Source organism: Mobula hypostoma, chromosome X1 (assembly GCF_963921235.1).
Source record: "Mobula hypostoma chromosome X1, sMobHyp1.1, whole genome shotgun sequence".
In the NCBI taxonomy this organism is placed as follows: Eukaryota; Metazoa; Chordata; class Chondrichthyes; order Myliobatiformes; family Myliobatidae; genus Mobula; species Mobula hypostoma.
In genome coordinates this window covers 38350060-38374323 of record NC_086128.1, presented here as the reverse complement: position 1 = coordinate 38374323, position 24264 = coordinate 38350060, and the positions used below count along the sequence as shown (strand labels likewise).

Below are 24264 nucleotides of genomic sequence, written 5' to 3'. Positions count from 1 at the left end.
CTGAATCACTGAATGTGATCAAGGCTGATTCATGGAAAATCAGAGAATTAAAGATTGCGAGAAACAGGTGGGAAGGCGAAGTAGTTAAAACCAAGACCATATCAACTTACTGAAAAGCCAGGCTTAATGGCCCATAAGACCATCTCCTACTCGGATTAAGTTTTCTCAAGGGACATTAATTGCTAGTTATTTAGGCAACAAGATAACCAATGAAATTTTACAGATCCAAGTCTCCTTTCAATGACGCATGAAAAGCTATATGTTCAATGTTCAAAGAATTAGCCCTCATTTTTCTGAAGTATGAATGGCCAAATATTCAAGGAGCTCTCATCTAAAATTTTACTCAAAATACGTTCCCAACTCAATACAAGATAATCTTAATTTCAATAAAATATAGTTATATATTTAGCAATGGAATTGATAGATTGAATTTTTACCTTTCTGCTGCCTGGTGGGGCTGGATCAAAAATTCGAGTTTGCATTTCACTTGGCAAAGCAGAATAGACAGGCAGGATAATCAATTCTGGCACATCAGGACCCATTGATTTCATTCGCTCATACAGAATTTCACATGCAGTGTCAATTTCTTCCTGACCGGTTAGAAAAACCAGGATATCGCCTAACAACAACAACAGCAACAACAACATTTAGAGTACAGACTTTGGAAGTAGATTAAGTGGTAGGTACACATTAAGCTTGAATGAAAAAAAAATTAATAGCCTAATTTAATGAGGCTTTTCATTCCAGGACGAGGGAGATGTCCTCCTTTTTTAAAGAACGGGGCTTCCCTTCCTCCACCATCAACTCTGCTCTCAAATGCATCTCCCCCATTTCACAAACATCTGCTCTCACTCCATCCTCCAGGTCCAACATTTTATTCTCCGTAACTTCCGCCACCTCCAACGGGATCCCACCACTAAGCACATCTTTCCCTTCCCCCCCCCCGGCTCTCCGCAAGGATCGCTCCCTACGTGATTCCCTTGTCCATTCGTCCCCCCCATCCCTCCCCACCGATCTCCCTCCTGGCACTTATCCTTGTAAGCGGAACAAGTGCTACACATGCCCTTACACTTCCTCCCTTACCACCATTCAGGACCCCAGACAGTCCTTCCAGGTGAGGCAACACTTCACCTGTGAGTCGGCTGGGGTGATATACTGCGTCCGGTGCTCCCGATCTAGACTTCTGTATATTGGCGAGACCCGACGCAGACTGGGAGACCGCTTTGCTGAACACCTACGCTCTGTCCGCCAGAGAAAGCAGGATCTCCCAGTGGCCACACATTTTAATTCCACATCCCATTCCCATTCTGACATGTCTATCCACGGCCTCCTCTACTGTAAAGATGAAGCCACACTCAGGTTGGAGGAACAACACCTTATATTCCGTCTGGGTAGCCTCCAACCTGATGGCATGAACATTGACTTCTCTAACTTCCGCTAATGCCCCACCTCCCCCTCGTACCCCATCCGTTATTTATTTTTATACACACATTCTTTCTCTCTCTCTCCTTTTTCTCCCTCTGTCCCTCTCACTATACTCCTTGCCCATCCTCTGGGCTTCCCCCCTCCCCCTTTTCCTTCTCCCTGGGCCTCCTGTCCCATGATCCTCTCGTATCCCCTTTGCCAATCAGCTCTTGGCTCCATCCCTCCCCCTCCTGTCTTCTCCTATCATTTTGGCTCTCCCCCTCCCCTCCCACTTTTAAATCTCTTACTAACACTTCCTTCAGTTAGTCCTGACGAAGGGTCGCCTGAAACGTCGACTGTACCTCTTCTTAGAGATGCTGCCTGGCCTGCTGCATTCACCAGCAACTTTGATGTGTGTTGCTAATAGCCTACAGTTTCATTTATGAAGTCAATACATGTACTTAAGAGAACTGGAGAGAGTAGTCTTAAGAGGCCTGAGGTCACTTTGGTCAGTGGGTTGGAAAGTTGATGGTTTATCAGGTTTTATGTACAAAAATACTGAAGAAAAAGGCTTGTTTTTTCCAGCCAGTGGAAAGCAAATGAGACTTATTGCTTGTTCAAGGACTCTGCATGCTCATTTACACAGGAACTTGGAGTAATCAGCAATCCAAACCATGTTCCTCTACAAGGGGATTGGAGCAGCACAGTGGCACAGCAGTTACAGTTTTAACTTGCAGCTCCTGCATCCTGGTCTGAGTTCTGATCTCTGTGGAGTTTACAACCTTTCCCTACGATCATGTGGATTTCACTTGAGTGTTCCAGTTACCATTCACATTCAAAGGATGCACCCGTTAAATAGGTTAGTTGGTTAAAGTAAATGAACCATTGTGTAGGTGGCAGTTGAAGATTGGGTGTTGGAGTCAAGACTGTTGATGAGCATGCAACAGAGAATAAGTCACAAGGAAATAAATGGACATTAGGAAATGACTGGATTACTCCAAGAGCAGGTATAGCCTTGATGCTCTCCCATTTATGCTAAAAGATGTGACCAGGGAAAACATTTCTATCATCCTTAGTAAATCTGACTAAATAATTCTTACTGAAGCATACAAAGCTTAAACCAGAATTGTAAAATGCAACCATTTAATTCACATGTTATGCATGTGTACAAATAACCTGTAACCAAAAGTCACTTACTTGTGAATAGACAAGTCATAACTTTGTCATTAGCATTTATTACACTACAAAGCAACTTGCATTCACTTGAATGATAACTATCACTATCAGTGGAGATAACAGCATATTGACACTTCTGGGGTAGCAGAAGTTGTAAGCAAACTCCTGATTTCTGCATGTCGCTGTTCAGGTATATTTAAATGAAGTTTACATGCAATTAAATCGTTAGTAACATTGATTGGTCTTCACCGCACACTTTATTTTACTGCTAAATCCAAGCCAACTTCAATTAATTTAGCATGAGATTATAATGGATAAATTGAACTTTTATGCTATTTAAACTTTAAAGATTGTTTAGACTTTAGAAGAACGGACAACACAGATTAGAATCTCCAATGTTAACTGCATAAAACAATGTACACACCAACATCTAAGAGACATTTAGATAGATATATGAACAGGTAAAGAACAGAGGGATGCAAATCTTGCAGTGCCACAGTAGTGTAGCAGTTAGCTCAAAGCTATTATAGCTCAGGGTGTCAGAGTTCAATTCCAATGTCACTTGCAAGGAGTCTGTACATCCTCCCCATGCAATGCTCCGGTTTCCTCCCACAGTCCAAAAGACATACCAGTTAGCAAGTTAATTGACCCAGGATTAGGCTAAGGTTAACTCAGGGATTGCTAGGTGGTGCGGCTCGAAGGGATGGAAGGACCTATTCCATGCTGTATCTCAATAAATAAATAATGTGGTGTCACATTGCATTAGTCAGACTGGCAACATGATCCGTGCACACATAGTAGGTCAAAGAGCTACTCCGATGCAATACTGCTCTCCTTTCAGAAGAACAGCAGGTCAGAATCATAAAAAAAGTTTAGTAACCAGATCTTAATACCTGGTGGTTCAGTTAGATGAATCTGCATCACTGTAATCAGACTAGCATCAAGATAATCAGTCTCAGGTTCCTTAGTATACAGCACTTCCACTGGGTACGTTCGACCAGGAATAGTGAAGATAGGTGCTTCATAGAAATACTGGGAGAATTTAACAGCATCCAGCGTAGCTGATGTTACAATCAATTTCATATCAGGACGCTTTTTAACAGTCTACAGAAAAGTAAATTCATATAACTTATGTTAAAATAGAAAAAACAAGTTTTAATTAAACAAACATAACAGATTATTTATTGCTTTACATTACAAAAACATCTGCAGGGCTGGGGAACCTGTGACATGCGTCCAAGATGACATTGTTTAAACACTACCCATAATAGAAGGATACATAACGATCATCTTTACCACCAAATGAAGCAGCCAATGATTTTTTTTTTAAACTGGAGAGCAGCAAGATGTTTCATAGTAAACATCTCACACCAGCTTAGTGCCAGCTGGAGAGTTGTGAGAACACATGACATTGGATGATATCTTTTGAAATCCTCGCAGATCTGGTGTACTTGCATTTGGATAGTTAATGGCTCGGCCAGTTGGCAATGGCTTGGCTCAGCTTACTTTTTTCTACTGTCGTTTGTGAGTGAACACTGGATGTTCAGTGATAATAATGGTAAATACTGTATGCAGTTTAGCACCTCCATGAATTCCTATTTTTCAATTTTTAAAAAAAAAAGATTACTTTTAGGAAAGGTTTTCTAAAATGTTTCATTTCAATTTGCAGCTGTTAAACTGTTACTAATAGTAAAACAATGAATACACATAAATAAGCAACAGGACTCATCCTTTTTCCTTAAAAAGTCTATAATTATTGTTACTAATTCATTAATGAATGATAATTTCTGTTCAAAATTACCATGGTATGGCACACAAGAGAACTTTTTTTTCAAGAAAATTATTGCAAATTTGGACACACTATCAAAAAGGTTCACTACCCTGATCTACAGTACAGAGAGCAACAGGATAAACTGGAAAAAAAAAATCATTTAATATACAATCTGCAACTCCATCTCAATTTATGTAACTTTGCAATACAAAGTTGACTTATATGGACCTTAGATAAGCATAGGTAACTGACTCATTTCAAGGATGCAATTAAATTGAGCTTTAAAGGAGGGTTGTAAAATCAAACATTTTCAGAATTTAAGACATCACCCAAAACTCTCAAGTTAGATTGATTCAGTCCGACCCGTGAGCCAGTCACATCTTAAGTTTTGACTTCTGTGTCAAATAAGTAAAAATAGTACTAAGGAAGAATATCTTCCACTGACAAGCCAGTTGATGCACTTATGTGTCTGACTTATTTCAGGAGTTTAATATGCAATGTTCACCATTTAATGGGTTTTCAACCAAGGAAAAAAGACAGTTTACCTTCTTCAGCAGCCCAAACAGAACATCGGTATGTATGGTCCTCTCATGAGCCTCATCCAACATGATGATAGCGTATGGAGATAGGTCAGGATCTATTAGACACTCTCTCAGCAACATACCATCGGTCATGTACTTTATTACCGTTTCTGGACTGGTACAATCTTCAAATCGAATGGTGTAACCAACCTACAACAGTCAATAGAAAGAGTGAAAATGAATGCTCTCTCCCATTCCTACACCACCAGCTATTGTTACTACCTAAAACTTCTAAAGTTTAAAATTACTTAGTGCTGTATGTGAGATATACTTCAATTAAACACTACTACTGCAAACTTAAATTATACAAGGTTTCACTCATGACACAACAGATTGAGAAAACAAACTAAAACCTGGGTGAAGAATGGAAGGAACTGCCACAGTGAGCAAGGTCAAAGCAACTTGAATTGCACCACTGAATGGAGCACACCGGCACACTCAAAACCGTTATAATTTTATAGACTGACACTGCATGATCCACTGAAATTGGTTTTCTGTAACTTTGCAATATGGAAGATGCAGGGCACACAAGAACAAGAATTAGTCATCATATTAATCTACTGCATCCAATTTTCCTCTGCTTTAATTAAGGCATGAACTGCACTGCCTCAGTATGTTGGAGCTACACTCATTTCTGATACCCATTTCTTTGACCTGCTCCAGAACCCATAGTGGTTTAGTTGAGTTCTGGCCAATAGTGATTCCCAGGATGCTGACTGTGGGATACTTGGAAATGCTAATGCCATTGACTGTCAGACAAATGTGGTTGGACTCTTGGCTGTGGTTATGTTATGCCACTTATTAACAATGTTGATTCTTGTCTAGATCTTGACAAATGAAGGCGCCAACTGCATTTTCAAGGCTGCAGCAAATGCATTTCAACATTGTGCATTCATCACGGACATCCTCATTTCTGACTTCATAAACATTGGAATGAAGGTCACTGCTGGGGCAGCTGGAAGTGGCTGGGCCAGGACACTGCTTTGAGGAACTTCTGTTGAAAGGCCTCTGGACTGACACATCTGGCCTTCAACAACCATAACAGTTTTTCTTGATGCCCATGGACCTTTTTACCAGAGCAGCTTGATGCCATATTAAGTCAAGTGATGCCTTGATGCCAAGAGTAAGTTACTCACATCTAACCAATGGGATTCACCTCTTTGGACCAAGGTGATGTTGAGGTCTGCAGCTGAGTGATCCTGATGAAACTCAAACAAAAGATGCATTAAGAGATTATTGGTGAGTAAATGCCACTATTGTAGAGACTTCTCATTACCTTAATTGAGAGATGACTGGGAAGTAAATAGCAAGAGTGGATTTCTCCTATTTGTTGAGCACAGAGCATAAATGGCCAATTTTTCATATTGTAAGATGGTACTGCTGTAGCTGTGCTGGAAAGGTTTGGAGGAAGGCACAGCTAATTCTCAAATGTGAGTCATCAGTTTTACAACCTGGACATTTTCTGGCCCAAATGCACTCACTGTTATCTAGTATTCTTGGTTGTTTCTTCATATCACATGGTGAGAAGGTTAATTCTGTAATGGTAATGATCTCAGTTGTTAGCCAAAACCCACCCAACATTTCAAGGTGAAAATGATGACTAAAATGGTTCAGCCTAGACTGTTATCATTTTATTCTTAGTTTGGAGACTCAACAGACTACAGATGCTAGAATTTGGACCAAAAACTATTGAAGGAATTCAGTGAGTCAGCCCTGACACAGGGTCTTGACCTGAACCGTTGCCCATCCCTTTGCCTCCACGGATGCTGCTTGACTCGCTAAATCCCTCCAGCCCTCCTGCTATCGTTAATTCTAAACTCCATATGAGCAAATCAGCTACCACCTCAGCACAACAATCAACCATTTCTCATTGCATGTACAGCAGTCTCAATTGCTATTGAGCTTTTTGCAAAATACGAGACACAGCAGTCACCAGAAGACAAAAATAAGTTGAAAGCATTGGGTCAAGCAAAACACAATCAAATGCCCCAAGCTGACAGCAATCAGAGATTACTGCAACTCTGTTGATACACCAATCAGCAGATACTCAAACATATAAAAGTGGTTGGTGCTGTTGTTGCTTTATTTGAACATGGAAAACAAAATCGGAGGATATCCACAAGCCCAACAGGGAAGAGATCAGACGCATGCTGAAAGAGCCGATGGGAGAGGACTGCAAAGAACAGAGGTCTTTAATGACATAGAAACAACCATTGTTGACCATGTCCTACACCATAGCCTGTCCATGCGTGAGGCTGGTCTAAGGGTGCAGCCTAATGTGCCACATCAATTATCTGGACATTCAGGAATGAGAATCGCCGAGACACAACATTGCAGATTTACACCAGTATGTTACGTAACTAAGTTTTGACATGAATGTAAAAACAGTAGTTTTCCCTCTATAGTGTACTACGGTAAGTGTCATCGGTGGAAGTATACTTATCTTTTCATAGAACTGAAAGAAGACCTCAGGCTGGTGGATGAGCCAAAGTGTTCAATGCTGGACAAGAGCAATTGTTCGGATGGTGCTAGTGAACGTTACCATATGCTTGCATGAAATACAGACAACTGTAATTGCAGATTGCACCATCTTCTCAAATATTCACACCACCAGTATATGACAAATTGATAGGGTGTTGAAAAACCACCACATCAAGATGAAACAGATCTGGAGTGCCCTTTGCTAGAAACAGTGATAGGTTTAAGGAGCCGAGGTATCTGTATGTACAGGTAAGTTGTCAACATCGTACAAGTTTTACAAAGTAGTATAGTGTATTCTGGTTAATTGGGACACATTGGGACCAGTGCATTTTGGCCTAATTAAGCAACTGGCCAAATTAGCCAAAGTTTCATTGAAAAGGTAAAAAGGTATTAAAAAAGTCAAATTACTGTTGAGTAACAAATTATATATTGAAATGAAATAACAAACAAATTAGAAAACTATGAATATTACTACAGTACTATAAAACTCTGTATTAGTTCCTCAGTTATCAAAGGAGGAAATCATCCAGTGTTCTTTTGATTGACTGTAATGAACAAAATCAGCATCGACCTAGTGCAGGTAATGGACTGCCTTCATACAACGCTTTCGATGACTGCATCCTACAAATCTTTATTTTCCATTGTAACATTCAAGATGATTGTCAATACCTTCATAGTTCCTAACTTGGAGTAGTGAAATTGTTTCATTTTTATTCCCAGCTGTTTCTGGCATTCCCAAGCCTGAATGCTTGAAATTGCAGTCAGCAAAACAGTTTGGAATTGTCTTACTGCATATTTCTTGCCAACTATCAGACAAAAATCACTGTTTTCTGAACACAAACTGACGCAACTCACACCATTTAAAAACTACTTGCTCTGAGCACTGTGTCATGTCTAACTGCTACACAACTGCATGTGACTGACACTAGCTAGAAACCGTTTGGCAACAGTCTCCTGTCACAAGTAAGCGACATAGTGTCCCAAGTAAACAAAGCGAATCCTGGCTATTTTCTCGATTAGTTTTTGTTCTTAAAGAGTTGTCCCAAAAAAGCAGTTGCCCCCAATTAACCAGAATCCACCGTACTGTATTCCTTTTCATACACTCTTCCATGTGTTTCACTTTGTCTTCTCTACTGTATTTACAGAGGATAATACAGCTGGAGTTCAATACGATACCACATAAATTCATCTAGGTTGATGAATATGTCTAAGACAAGGAGGTAAGGGAGGAATGTTGTAGGGCAAAGGGCGACAGGCCAGGTACCATGCTAGAGAGGTTCAAACATTATTATGTGTGCAGCCATACCAGACACTAACTTTCTGGCATACATCCTAATGACTGGGTCATATAACAACCCCACATCTTAACACATTCCTTGATGGGCTTTACAGACAAGTCTTAGCATCCAAGGAGGAACAGGACAACAGGGTCAATGGCCCACACTATGTCATCATATGAGATAATGTATCTTTCCACCACTCATCTGCAATGACAGACTGGTTTCAGGCTCACACATGCATGTCCATGGATTTCCTTCCACCATACTCCCGTTCTTCAACCCTATTGAAGAGTTTTTTTCCCTCCTGGAGATTGAAGGTCTATAACAAGCATCCTTATGACCAAATGTTGACGTCATGACTGAGGCTTGTCAGATGATCACCCTGTCAAACTGCCAGGGCTGGATTAGGCATTTCCCCTACTGCATCACTGGGGAGCACATTCTGTGATGTTGATGAAAGCACGTGGTCCAACATTAGGGAAAGAATAGATCAATGGTGACCATTATCTCACTGCATTTCTGTTATCCAGAGATGTATGATTTTTTCCCCCAAGATGTGAGCAATTTTGTCTTCGACTTTCATGTAATGACAGATAGTAAATGACTAAGATTACAGTGAAAAGTGTATGTACGTTTTCATTCTTGCATCTTATTTTGATGGCCCTTCAATGCTTACCCATGATTGGAGTTCAAATCATATTTACACTAATGGACTAAATGTCCTATCTCTGGCATCATACACAGTATGCAACAAGAATCACACCGTATGACTGACTACACTGTTCATGTTATGCCTTAATGAGACGGACAGTCAGTGTTTTGCCAGTAATTATTTGGTGATTGCTTATGTGTTAGTGATGCAATGTTGTGTGCAACTGTTTTATTTGAATTATTCATTTTTACTACAAGTATTTTTTTGTCTTGATTGGCTGAGTGTGTTTTGCAGTGAGAATGAGGAGTTTTGCGGGCTGTGTCGACTGTTTTGATCAGTGTGGTTAAGCAACTGAGAAAAACTTCGATTGTGGATTGCTTCCCTCTGCTGTTCAGCATGCAGACTTGCAGACTCACCTGACTTGCATCATTTTTTTTGGGTATACCTGGTGCCGTTCCAAACATGCTCTTCAGCATTTTCACTGAACCAGGAAAGATCCACAGGTGTGATTGTAATGGTATAGTGATAGATATGCCAAGCCAGATTGTGGAGGATTTTGGTGAAGTTAACTTTTGGTAATTTTTATAGAAGTGATAATGTATTATCTTTAAGAAAAACTGTTTTAAGATTTCCAGCGTCTGCAGAATCATGTGTTTAAAATATATTATTGTTTATACTTTAAAAAATTGTCGATAATGTGAAAAAGGAGACACTATTAGAGCATTAAGTCTGAAAGCAATTTATCTTAGTAACCACAAATGACAATAACTGGCTAACCATTAAAAATGGTAACATCTAGTAACTTATGAAAGTTCAGATTTTAACATAGACAGATGATTTCAGCTTACCTCTTGACCCAAGCAGCAACCATACTCTTCCGACACTCTTTTGGCAACTGACATTGCAGCCACACGTCTTGGTTGTGTGCACCCAATCTTGCCTCGGGTCGTATATCCTGCCTCTGCCAAGTACTGGGTTATCTGCGTGGTCTTACCAGAACCAGTCTCCCCGATCACAATCAGGACTTGATTGTCATGCACAGCCTACAAAAGAGAAAAACATTTCATTACCAAAAACATTGTTTTCCAAAAGGATTTTTATCAGAAAAGGTGCCCCATATAGGAACATCCTGTTGTGTGCCAGGCTTCAAGAGGATAAATCAAGCAATATATTTTGTTTACCAAATAGATAGATTACAGATAGATAACTAACCAGTTGTACATTGAAAATGTTAAAATTAATATTGTTCTGGCTTTAATCAGACCAAATATTCAGTCTTTCAATTAATAATATGCTCCTAAGTATAACAAGCCCTGGAAAAAAAATGTTATTAATTTATTTTTTAATGGATTTAATGGGTCTGCTACTCATATAGGGAGAAGAGCAACATCATCCAGGGATGTAAAGCTGTAGCACCGCCTGGTGGCCTGCAATTACAGCAATCAAAGGCAGTAGAGACAAAAAGGACTGTAGATGCTGGAATCTAGAGCAACAGATTCTTTGGTGCTACAGCAATTACTAAACCTGTTGACAAGGAATTTCTTTTTTAATCAAACATTTCATTGCAATATTTTCACACAATGTAAGATGACATTTGAAAATACATAGATTTATGTGATAGATTGCAAATGTTATACCTGAACCAACTGCTCCTTAAGTCTGTAGATTGGTAGGCTCTCTCTCTGCTCAAGAATTGACAATTGGGTTTTACGTCCATAAGATGCTTTGTTCCCTCCAAAGGCATGCTTTTTCCACTCAGGTATGTCTTGCGGCATCATTCCTATGCCTCTCATGTTTGCTGCAATCTGTCGGCCATCAACTAGAAATAAAGACCATCATTTTATACCTAGTGCAACTGTGATAATTTACTTCACTCACACATTAAAATGAAATTTTATTTAGAGAAAGGGAAAAGCAAAAGTTTTAGCGAGCAAGGTACTTCTTTTTGCAATAGCAATCAAGAGTTCAAATCCAATCAAATTTCTAAGCATAGATATTCCTCCACAACGGCAGATGCCATCTCTCTGGCCCTACATTCCTCCTTAGAACACCTGGAGAATAAAGACGCATACGTAAGGCTCCTTTTCATTGACTACAGCTCTGCCTTTAATGCCATCGTTCCAAATAAACTGATTCCTAAGCTCCGGAACCTGGGCCTTAGCAATCAGATCTGCAGCTGGATCTTCAACTTCCTCACAGACAGGACCCAGGCTATAAAAATAGGGGACAAGCTCTCCTCTACAATCACTCTGAGCACTGGTGCCCCACAAGGCTATGTACTCAGCCCCCTGCTGTACTCACTGTACACCCATGATTGCGTAGCCAAGTTTCCATCAAACTCAATATATAAGTTTGCTGATGACACCACAATTGTAGGCCGTATTTCGGGTAATGATGAATTTGAGTACAGAGAGGAAATTAAGAACCTGGTGGCATGGTGCGAAGACAATAACCTAACCCTCAATGTCAGCAAGATGAAGGAATTGGTCGTTGACTTCAGAAGAAGTAGTGGACCGCACGACCCCATTTACATCGGTGGTGCGCAAGTGAAACAGGTCAAAAGCTTTAAGTTCCTCGGGGTCAATATCACAAATGACCTGACTTGGTCCAACCAAGCAGAGTCCACTGCCAAGAAGGCCCATCAGCGCCTTTACTTCCTGAGAAAGCTAAAGAAATTTGGCCTGTCCCCTAAAACCCTCACTAATTTTTATAGATACACCGTAGAAAGCATTCTTCTAGGGTGCATCACAACCTGGTATGGAAGTTGTCCTGTCCAAGACCGGAAGAAGCTGCAGAAGATCGTGAACACTGCCCAGCACATCACACAAACCAACCTTCCGTCCTTGGACTCACTTTACACCGCACGCTGTTGGAGCAGTGCTGCCAGGATAATCAAGGACACAACCCACCCAGTCAACACACTTTTCGTCCCTCTTCCCTCCGGGAGAAGGCTCAGGAGCTTGAAGACTCGTACAGCCAGATTTGGGAACAGCTTCTTTCCGACTGCTGACCGGATCCTGACCCGGATCTGGGCCGTACCCTCCAAATATCCGGACCTGCTTCTCGGTTTTTTTGCACCTTACTTTCCCTTTTTTATTTTCTATTTATGATTTATAATTTAAATTTTTAATATTTACTATCGATTTGTACTCCAGGGAGCGCAAAGCGCAGAATCAAATATCGCTGTGATGGTTGTATGCTCTAGTATCATTTGTTTGGCGACAATAAAGTATAAAGTATAAATCGAAAAGTGTACAGCTGGTTTCTAGTCAGGTCACAAAATTGCCATAATATTTGCAATAACTAACCACTTCAGGAAAAGCATAAACAATTTTTGCAAAAGATTTAGGACTGAGGCAATGGAGAGAGGTAGATTACTAATACCAAGTACCAGTGCTTTGTCCTGTGACTTCACCTTTGATAATTTGATAAGTGGCATAAAAGATTCTAATCCCTGCATCAAAAAGCTGACGAGGTGTACAGGAGCAAGTTACATCAGCTGGTTGTCACAACAACAACCTTTCACTCAATATCAGTGAGACCAAGGAATTAATTGTGGACTTCAGGAAGGGGCAGTTGAGGGAATGCACACCAGATCTCATCGAGGGATTAGCAGTGGAAAGGGTGATCATTTCAAATTCCTGGGTGTCAACATCTCTGAAGATTTATTCTGGGCCTAACATATTGATGCAATTATAAAAAAGGCAGGATAGCCACTATACTTCATTAGGAGTTTGAGGAGACTTGGTATGCCACCAATGACTTTTGCAAAGTTCCACAGAAACACCGTGGAGGGCATTCCAACTGGTTGCATTACTGTCTGGTATGGAGGGACCACTACAAAAGATCGGAAACAGCTGCACAAAGTTGCAAATTCAGCCACTTCCACCATGGGCACTTGCATCAAACATATGTTCAATAGGCGATGACTCAAGAACGTGGCATCCATCATTAAGGACGCCCTTCACCCAAGACGTGCCCTCTTTTCATTGTTACCATCAAGGTGGTGGTACAGGAGCCTGAAGTTTCAGGAACAGTTTCTTCCCCTCCATTATCAGGTTTCTGAATGGACATTGAACCCATGAACACTACCTCACTATTTTTTTGGGGGGGGTTTTTTGCTCTCTTTTTGCACTATTTAATTAAATTACAATAAGTATATATAAAAAATATTTTACGTGTACTGCTACTGGAAAACAACAAAGTTCATGGCATACAGTATGCCAGTGATATTAAACCCTATTTTTATTTGGATTCCCACTTTGAGCAGATAAAAACACAAAAAGAATAAAATCTACAATATTTTAATAATTCTCCCAATAGTAACTTAAGGCCAGAAAACCATTTAAACACTACGTTATCAATTACTGAAATACAGGATCAGCAGAAGTCACAACTTATAATCAATATTTTTCTATCCCTATCCTCAGCGCAAGGAAAATATTTTAGCCATCAGCATACCATCAGGTAGTGGATCAACCCAATGTTTATTGAGTCCCATTGGGATCGAATCCATTTCTGCCTCTCGCTGTGCTTGTTTCATTTCCCGCCTTTCCTTAGCCAAAGCACTCTGCATCATGGCAGCCTGAGACAGAGAGCCATCAGGGTTCTAAATCAAATATAAACCAGCAGGTTAGCAATTAAAGAAAACATTCATAGTACCAAACAAATGTGAATTTCAAAGAAATGAAGAGAATAGAAACCTCAAATAAAAACAAGAAAATGCATGTCAGGTAATATCTTTGGAATGGGAAACAGAGGTAATGTTTCAGATCAAAGGCCCTTCATCAACAGAACAAACAACTGAGGTTTGAAACTTTTCATACAAATTGTGCCAGAAAATGCATTTCAGGAAATAATCTCACTTTGTCATCATTACCTACACCTCTGCAAAAATTAATTTTACAATCAGGAATACTCTGAAACTTTGACTGAATTGTTTTTAAATACAGCACTTGTAGTTTCCAAATTCAAATGAGTTCAGAATTTCTTTGCAAATAATGCATAACCTCACAAACAAAATAGCACTTACAGAATTGTCACAATTAAAAGCATAGGAACATTCATGCCTCAATGATAAAAGTGTGGATTAATTTCTAATTTATTACATTAAAAATAAGCAGCAAAATGCTTCAAAAGGAGTGGAAGTTTAAAAACATTTTGCAAATTCTATTTGAAGCATATATGTATAAATGTGAGTTTCTGGATTTAATTGCTCTGCATACCTTTACTATCTTAACAGGACTCATGTCCATGCTCTGCTTGGTATGCCCTCTGAGGAATGGCGGCTCTTCTTCTACAAGCTCTATTTCCAAGTCTTCATCTGAAAAATAGTACAGACAATCACGCAATGTTTCAGAGCTCCCCAAAATAAAAGGCAAGTAGATTTTTAAGATTTGATTTTGAATGTAAATGTTGGCATCCTATTGATTAAGTTGCTTCTTCTACACTGATCTATTCAGAAGGATCTTATCGTTACTTGGGAAATCCAGTGTCTAATTCCCATGTTCTTCCTTGTATGTGTCATGATCTACCATAGCACAAAATTGATTGAAACTCAGTTTGTACAAAATGCCTCTTGTACAATGAAGAGCCAAAAGCTTGCTTATAAGTTAAAAGGCAACCTTTAAAAATAAAATCATGAATAAAAAGTTAGAAATGTAACAATGAATTTTACAGGAGTGAGAACACACCAACATAACCATCAGCAACTTTGATTGAGAAAAGGTGCTTTAAATACAGTAAGTCAAAGCACTTAACAGAAACATTTACAAACACAATTGAACATCATGGCATATAAATGTTATTATACACAGATAAATCTTACACAGTATCTTAAAAGGAGGCACAGCACCCCCTTTAAAGCTATTGGAGGTTACGTTGGCTTAAGATTGAGGAGACACAACAGAGACCGTGGGTCAGACAGATCTGATTTAGGGAGAGAATTCCAGAATATAAGACCCAAGCAGCTGAAGGCATAGCTGTAAATTCATTGTGATGAAACCCAAGCACGAAGTAAGCAAAGACGAAAAAGTGATTTAACAATTAGTGTACATTTTTCATGCTGTAAAGTGAAAAATGGTGCATACCTTCTTCATCATCAACTTTAGGCAGGATACCCGTTTCTTCATCAAAGTCTGGATACTCTTCCTTGGAGATTACATTTGCTGCAATCATCTGAAATATAAGGAGAAAAATATTATAGAAGCAATCTAACCTTCAAATGTAATTGGTCCTTAAAAACACAATGGTTAAACTTTGCTGCTTGCAGCCTGTTTCCGAAGAAAACAATGGCATTCTGTCACTCCCAAACTTTAACAGACTCACTCAAATAGATGTGCTTATTAACAGATCCCAGTGCATCCTTCACTGCTCCACTGCTGGAGTCAAACAATGGAGCCCCATCTTGTTAGCAGTATCCACCACCAATAAGAAATCTACCTCCCAGTTCCTCTCCCAGCCCAACCTGGCACAGAAATGGAGATCCCACTTATAGTGCCTCCTGGCCTGAAAATTCAGTGAAAATAGAAAGTAATTAATTTTTTTTTGCATTTAAAAAATTACAGTAATTTTATCTTTTCATAGGTTTCTGAACTTATGATATATTTGAACTTTACAGCTTTCACAGGAGGCAAGAACTTGAGGCCAGCTTTTCTTTTATTGAAGGTTGTGCAGTGTCCCAGAGACAAGGCCTCAGCACTATGCCATTAATGGTTTATTTTCTGCCATGACCTTGTTACACCTCAAGAGTCAGCCACACTCAGCCTCTGCATCCATGTAGAGGTTTCAGGTGGCAATGAGGGTCCTATCCAATTCAGCCCTATGGATCTAATAGGTTAGCATAGTGCTTCCCAATGATAGGAATATACAAATATAGGAACTTTACTGACACTTTATTCAGGTTAATCAATCACCTCGGAAACACCAGCTCAAACTGAGCTTAAAAAAAATGTTACGTCTGCCATTTGATAGGTTAATCTCTGAACAGGGTCCTACCTGCTTAATTTCCCATTTCTCTGGATCGGAGATTTTTGTGAGACGTTTGCGCTCCAATACATCATCCTCTACCTCGGGAGTGTTCACCAATGACAAGTTACTAGGTCTGTCAGGGTTCCTCATGGCAGCTTCCTCATTGCTTTCACCTCCAACATTACGCCGTCGGTTTGGATTTAGATCCTCTCCAGTCTCCTGATCCACATCCTAATGAGCCAGATTAAACCAGAAAATTTTAAGATCAAAGCAGAAATTATATCGTCTTGGACTTCAAACTGAAAGTTAGTCTTTTCAATCCCCTGCCCAACTCTGGCATGGGTCAAACTTAAACCAGTTTTGAACTTTGTTTAAATATTCAAAAATCTTAATTGAAAATTGCAAATAATTACCTTCATACTTAAGCTTGTTTTGGACCCAGTGAATGATAACACTTTAATCTTTACTCTTTGACCTTTGCTAACAACATCAGCAACATTGGCTACACGCCCCTCTCGTCGGAGCTCGGATATGTGCACCAAGCCTTCCCATCGTTTTCTGAAAAGAAAAGTGCAATGAAAAAAAAATTACTGGTAAGTTGACCAGAATAACTACACATAATTCTACTTACATGGTGAATGATGTATTTTGAAATAATAATGTAAGCTCTACATTTCTTAAAACAGTTAATACATTGAAACACACCTGAGGAACGGTTGGTATCTGAAACATCCAAGAAAAACACAGATAAAAAAAATATAATCAATAGACAGGTTTGCAATTTTCATTTAAGAATTTCCATAAAATCAGTAATAGTATTAAAATTTTAGAGACAAATTCTACACGGAATTATATTACAATATCATATGAATTCAAATCATGCTCCAAGGTACATAGAATCCAGGGCACCATTTCCCAGTAATAATCTTAACAAATGTTTTAATACATGGTAGAGAAATAGGCTTCAATCATTTCCTGTTGCACTTGAGTCAAAGTATGACATACTTTGTTTCCTTCTACCTACAGAATGCAAAGCAATGGTTTCCCCAAGAAACTATCATAAATAAAAATTAATATTGTGCAGACTTGAGCCTTGTAAACTTACAAAATTGGAAGAACACAAAGCTCAGCTCTAAAGACTTAGTTACAAATTTCAATTTCAAAATACTTAAATAATTGTCTATTATTATCCCAAAAATATTTTTCTTCTATAACTTAAATAATCCTTTTAAACAAATGAGGAGACAGCTTGGGTATTATTTTTCAAGGGAAGAACAAGCCTTTTGTTCTAAGCACATCTGGATATCTCCTTTCACCATCCAGAACTTGGAAGCATTGGCTGAGCAGTATACATGAAAGGGAAAACACTCCTCCTTGCAGCAATAACTGTAAGAAACTATTTGACAGAAATTAAAACACTGAAGGAGATTTGGGAATTTTTATTCGCATGCAGGAAGCTGATGCAAAAGGAAATTTATGACACGTGCCTTGAAATGCCATTTACCTAATATCAACATAGTCAAACAGTTCACAGCATATCTGAAGTTCTTAATTTGAACAATTACACTCATATCACTCAAACCCAATTTCTCAAGTGTTCACACTATTGCAATGACTTCTTACACTACCTGCCGCTTACTATACCTTAAACCTTCCAGCTGTACAAAACATCCAAACTGCATGATACTGGTGACTTTGCCGTTGTATATTTCACCAACAGATGGTTCTTCAGGTGGAGGCCTGTCGACGTATCTTTCTTTCCTTTTCTCACAGCTCTTTTCTCTAGTTCTGAAACGTTCCTTATGATCTCGGCTTGGGCTCCGACTCCTGCTTCTGGATCTCCTGCTGAATTTACCTTTGTTTCGGTCTCTCGAGTGTGATCTGGACCTCGACCTGCGATGACGCTTCCGGTCCCGGTCCCGGTCTCTGTCTCTACTATGACTGCGACTCCTTTTCTTTTTCTTTACTTTTTCATTAGAGCTACAAATGAGAAACAATTCTACTTTTACAAACTTGAAATAAATCATGACAATATTTCACCGGACAAAGAAAATTATTTGAAGAGAATCATGAGAAAGGCAGAAATATATTTGTTCTTTCATATTGCTGACCTGAATATCAACTACAAATCCAGTTTAAGGGTAGCTTATCAGTCTAATTAATGTCCTCTTGGAGTAGGTCTGAGATTACCATCTAATATTTATGATGGTAAACTGTCATTACATTAGCTAGTTTAACCAGTGTTACTGGTCGCATTCTGCTTAATATATCAATTGACAAAGCTGGCGCTGGCAAGACATGGCGACATTTTGCAGGCAGCAAAAAATCTTTAACTATTCTACTAAGTATACTTTCTCTGGACTACGATCACTGCGATCCGCAGCCTGTGATTTCCCTTTGGGAGTTGTGCTTTTTAAGCCATCTGCACGAGCTGCTGTTTTTGCGTTTTTCCTGAAGGATTCGGCGAACTGAACTCTTCAGATTGCAGGTATGGCCGCAGCAGCCATTGCTGGGTGGACTTTGAGCCAGATTGAAGCAGTGAGGCCCAGGCCTGAGAGCAAAAAACAAACTGATGTTGAGCAGAACTATGCGCCGAGCCAGACAAAGGTGAAGGACGAACTGATGTTCAGATCTCTACTCTGTGAGGCTTTACTCGCCTCAGCACTTAAATTGCCTCTTGCAGCAATCGGGCTCCTGCATTGCCTGCAGTGCTGAACTGACTCCATGGTTGTGAAGTCAATTTCAGGGATTCTGCAATTTATGTTGTGTATTATTTGTTTACTTTACATTTTTTTAAATTGTTTACATGATTTGCTCTTTTTTTCGCACACTGGATGCTTGACAGTTTTTGTTGTGTGGGGTATTTCCTGGATTCTACTGTGTTTCTTCATTTTACAGCAGCCTACAAGAAGACAAGTCTCAAGGTTGTATACAGCATATATACTTAGATAATAAATGTTCTTTGAACCAGCAAGGGCCCATGGTCCACACATCTAAGTAGTTCCAATTTAGAGTTGCCCATACTTACATGGAAATTTATGACACAGGGCTGACACTTGACCCATTGGTTCTGTGGTAGAATGCACTTACGTTTTAAAGTCACCCCAGTAATACCAGAAGATTCCAGATTGATTGCATCAACTGCTCACCAAGAAATTCTATTCCACAATACCAATATTATTCCTTTGCTTGAGAGGAGAAATGTGGATAATCCAGGAAATTTTAGGCCTCATACCAGTGGTTGTAAAGCTATTAAAGATTCTTAGAGGTAGGAGTTATTCCCATGTGGAGGAACATGGTCTGTTTAGAGACAGTTAGCATGGCTTTGTGTGGGACAGGTCATGCCTTATAAACATCACTGAGGCTTTTCTTTGAGTTAGTAATGAAGATAATTGATGAGGATAGGGCTGTGGATGTTTATGTGGGGATCTTAGTAGGGTATTTGACAAGGTCCCACATGATAGGTTGATAAAGAAAATTAAGATTCATGGGATCTAACTGTGACCAGGCAATTTGGATTCAGAAATGACTTGCCCAGAGAAGACAAGAGTATTGTGCTGCAGGGGTGTTATTCTGGCTGGAGGTCTATGACCAGTGGTGTTTTGCAGGGATCCATACTGGGTCCTCTGTAAATGAGATATACAAACATCTTGAACAAAAATGTAGATGGGCCAGAAAGTAAGACAAGAAAATTGGTGGATTTGCAGACATTGAAGGTCAAAGGATACAGGATATCGATTAGTTACAGTTAAGGGCAAAGAAACAGCAGATGAAAGATACCCACCATCCTGCCATGCCATCTCTTTGCAGCTTTGAATTTGGGAAGCGTGAGACATTGCACTTTTGAAAATCAAATGCAAGGGGAAAGTACATAGTAAATGGCAGGATACTTAACAGCATTGATGTATATTGCTCCCTGAAAATGGTAACACAAAAGGATAGGGTGGTAAAGAATACATGGCATGCTTGCCCTCTGCAGAATTCCTCGTGCTTGGAGTTCAAGAGTCAGGGAGGCATACTGTAGTCTCATAAAACTTTGGTTAGACCACACTTGCAGTACTGCACGCATTTCTGGTTGCCCCATGACAGGGGACATGGAGGCTTTGGAAAGAGTATCCAAGGGGTTTAGCAGGATGTTGCCTGGATTAGAAAGTATGAGCTGTAAGGAGAGGTTGAACAAACTTGGGCTGTTTTCTCTGCAGTGAAGGTTGAGGAGAGACCTGATAGAAGTTTATAAAATGATGACAGACACAAACATAAACAGACCAAGTACTAGAGGGCATAGTTTTATAGAATCAGAGGGGGAAAGTTTAAGGGGGAAATGCAAAGCATGTTTTCTTTTATTTACACAAATAGGTGCCTAGAATGGGCTGCAGGGACTAGTGGTGGAAGGAGATACAATAGTGGCATTCAAGAGACTTTCAGATAGGCATGTGACTATGCAGGGGCTAGAGGGATATGAATCCTGTGCAGGCAGATGAGATTAGTTTAATTTGGCATCAGATTCAACTCAGATATGGTGACTGAAGGGCCTGTCCTGCTCTTTCGAGTTCAATATTTCAATAACTCATTAAAAGTAAAAACTGTCAAATGGCTGCCAAAGTTAACCTTTTATTGACTTGAACAGTATCCTACCATCAATTTATATACCCTCTGAAATAACGCTTGGACTTTTCTTTATTTTCTTTTTTCTGCCAAGTCTTCCCACCATACACATTTCAATCCTACTTAGATGGCTTAATTTTAAAAGAAAGTTCCAGATATGCTTTGGGTACTCTTTCTCAACAAGTTGCTACTTCTGTCCTGCCTGTCATTGTAGTTATTTTTTCTGTGCAATAGCTATTAACTTTGATTTGAAGGGAGTAAATTTAAAAGAGAAACTTCAATGTGAGAACAGGTTGAACCAGGTGAAAATTGTGGTGAAGGGAAATTGGCTTGGTTTTGTAAGATAACTCAATACAGATGAGTAAACAGACCCCAGACTTTTTAGTTGGGACCACTTATTACACATCATTTGGTATCTATTCCTAGTCTATTAAAAAAAAGCAGATTATAAAATGTGCTTAATAGGACACTGTAAAAGTACCCGTTTTTGCTACTCTTTTTAATATCATTTTTTGATGGCATCAAGGCTTCAAGTTCCTTCAATGCATCTGCAGCCACTTTCAAATCATCTTCATCCAGTGAAGTCTGCAAAACAAAGAGTAAGTTTAGATTTTTTCAAAAAGACTTTTTAAAAGCCATGCAGCACCTGATTGGGCCTCAAATGCAAAATAATTCAAGATCTCCAATGGGGTACACCCTTCTAAGATTAATATGGAATATTGTGCTGTTTGGACGCAATTAGGTGGGTTGCAATTAAATTGATAGAATATCATGAGATGCACGTATTTCAAATGATTTAGTTGATGGCCACTCAAAAAGACAATCACTTGACGTCTACAGTAATAGATCATGAAAGAGTCCTATCTCAAGTCATAGAAAATGATTTTTATTTCACAATATAAATGGTAATTAGTTAAATGTACCTACAGTGATGCCAAGATAAAAACCTAAAAAAGTCAAAATTATTCAAATGCACTGACCAAAAATAACATCTTTGTAAATCTAATAGTATTGCAATACTATAATATTCATAAATATTACAAATATTCCAACAACTCCTTCAAAATACTTGAGATGTCCACATTGTTGAGTGTGAGAATGAGATCAGTGCACTAAGTAAGGAATTGCAAACTGTTTCAAATCAGAACTCTAATCTGGTGAAAGGGCACCCCGAAAATGTTCATGCCTTTTCTCTTTCAGATACTAATCCCATCCACTTTGAATCACTGGAGAACAAAGATTTTGCTTCCTGAATATTTTTAGGTGTATCTTATGGGCTGCTGATCATGAAAATACCATGAAATTTCCAAACAATCAGGAGGGAGGAGAAGATGGCAGCGCGACGCAGTGCGTGCGGCTATTCCAAATTGATATCGTATCTGTGAAGTAGGATGCCATGCACAATCCTGATTTGATGGGGACAGACGTGAAGAAGCACAGAGGAACATCTGGAGAGACTTCTGAAATGCCTGCTTTGCTGCCGCTGCTACTGCGCGATCAAGAATCTCTGGAAACAAAGGCCCCGAATCCTCGGCTTTGCGTATCGCCTGTTGCCGGGGCCGGGGTCGAAACGCTCAGCAGAGATGGTGCTCGGTGCATCGGTGTCGGGGAGCTGGACAGAGGCTCGGAGTTTTCGGACGGACTCGGAGTCGGACTGTGGTCAGATGCTTCCGGGATGCTGCATCGGCAAGTTTGCGGCGCTGGAGGTTCACCGTCTGCATGAGATGATGGGAATTTCGAGAGACTCTGTGATTTTACCGTGCCCATGGTCTGTTCTTATCAAATTACGGTATTGCTTTGCACTGTTGTAACTACATGTTATAACTATGTGGTTTTTGTCAGTTTTTCATTCTTGGTTTGTCATGTGTCTCTGTGATATCATTCTGGAAAAACATTGTATCATTTCTTAATGCATGCATTACTAAATGACAATAAAAGAGGACTGCGTGTCCTCATAATCTAATCTCATGCACCATTTTGCAAAAATCCTGTATTTGTTATTTCAATTCATGATTCAAGTCAATTAAAATGTTGCCCACAATGCAAGCTGAAAAGTTTTCTATCTTGTCCAGGCATGCTTAGGCAGGGCAGATGCTGCATGGCAGGACAGGTCTTAGAAAGGCTACAAAAGCATAACACACACACTGTTCTATGCATTGCGTTTGCATATATATCTGCGATCACATTGACGTGCATTGCATATTGTGAGTACTCATTATAATAAAAGAATTGCATTTTCAGGAGTATTTGTGATAGTAAAATGTCTCACCAATGTTGCAACAGCCGCGATACTTTCTGTTATATTTGTGGCAAGTATACACTCAAATCTCAAAGATAAGGCATGACTCCTCTTATTAAGGAAGTCTATGAGCTCTAACTTTGGGTGTAAATTTGGCGACCAAGACAAAGCCTGAGTTCCTCACATTTGTTGCACAACATGTGCTGTCAATCTTAGAGCTTGGCACAGAGGTATTTCGGAAAGCAACACCGTTTGCTGTCCCAATGATATGGTGAGAACAGAAGGATCATGTGACAGACTGCTACTTCTGTCTGACCAGCGTGTCTGGTTTCTCTGCTAAAAACAAGTGATTCGGACTCTCTTGAAGCACTAGATGGAGTAAGTCGCACTTGACTTTGCTCCGTTCTTTTTTTCATTTATTTACCACCTGTTTAGTATTCACATTGAAGTGTTTACGTTATTTTTGTATGCTTGAATTTTGACTTTCAATTCTTGGAAATGACAACCAGAGGGAAAAAGACACTAACCGAGAGCGAGGAAGCCGACAATGGAAATGGAGGAGAAGAAGGCGACCCTAAACAGTCTAAACAGCATAAACAGGCACAACTGACTTTCAAAGTTATATCCAAGCTTTTGGATGACAAACTTGATAAATTTGATAAAAGATTTTCTAATCTCGAGATAAAGTTAAGTAATATTGAAGATCAACTCGGAGTAATTAAATGTGAGAATGAAAAGCAACAACTAATTTCGGATCTTGATGAAAATGGCAGACAAAGAGACCGTGGATCAAGCTCACTGGAAAAGAAGGTACTCTTGACCACTCAAACACTGGAACGATAATAAGCCAAGATCATTGACCTGGAAAATCGTAGTTGCAGACAGAATCTACGGATTATAGGACTTCGTGAGGATGCTGATAGTGGTGCTCCCACTAAGTTTTTTGCTCAATTTTTAATGGAGGTATTCGGTACTGAAGTGTTTTCTAACCGTCCCCCCCCATACTAGACCGCGCTCATCGCTCGTTAAGGGTTAAACCTCCGAAAGATTTAAAACCCAGAGCAGTTGTTCTACGATTCCACTATGTGCATACTAAGGAGCAGTTA

The 24264-nt window shown here is 39.5% G+C and overlaps 1 protein-coding gene across 1 annotated transcript in view; it reads right to left on the bottom strand.

Annotated features, from left to right (window-relative positions):
* dhx8 (DEAH (Asp-Glu-Ala-His) box polypeptide 8) overlaps positions 1-24264 on the bottom strand; it is a 70225-nt gene that overhangs the window by 26633 nt on the left and 19328 nt on the right. The window contains exons 5-16 of the mRNA XM_063038067.1: positions 21401-21504; positions 17959-18294; positions 16728-16872; positions 16342-16545; positions 15435-15522; positions 14571-14668; positions 13807-13954; positions 10983-11164; positions 10194-10388; positions 4897-5082; positions 3474-3684; positions 438-619 (exon numbers count right to left, since the gene is read on the bottom strand). Coding sequence (XP_062894137.1) covers positions 438-619; positions 3474-3684; positions 4897-5082; positions 10194-10388; positions 10983-11164; positions 13807-13954; positions 14571-14668; positions 15435-15522; positions 16342-16545; positions 16728-16872; positions 17959-18294; positions 21401-21504 — 2079 coding nt within the window. The remainder of the gene's footprint in view (positions 1-437; positions 620-3473; positions 3685-4896; positions 5083-10193; positions 10389-10982; positions 11165-13806; positions 13955-14570; positions 14669-15434; positions 15523-16341; positions 16546-16727; positions 16873-17958; positions 18295-21400; positions 21505-24264) is intronic.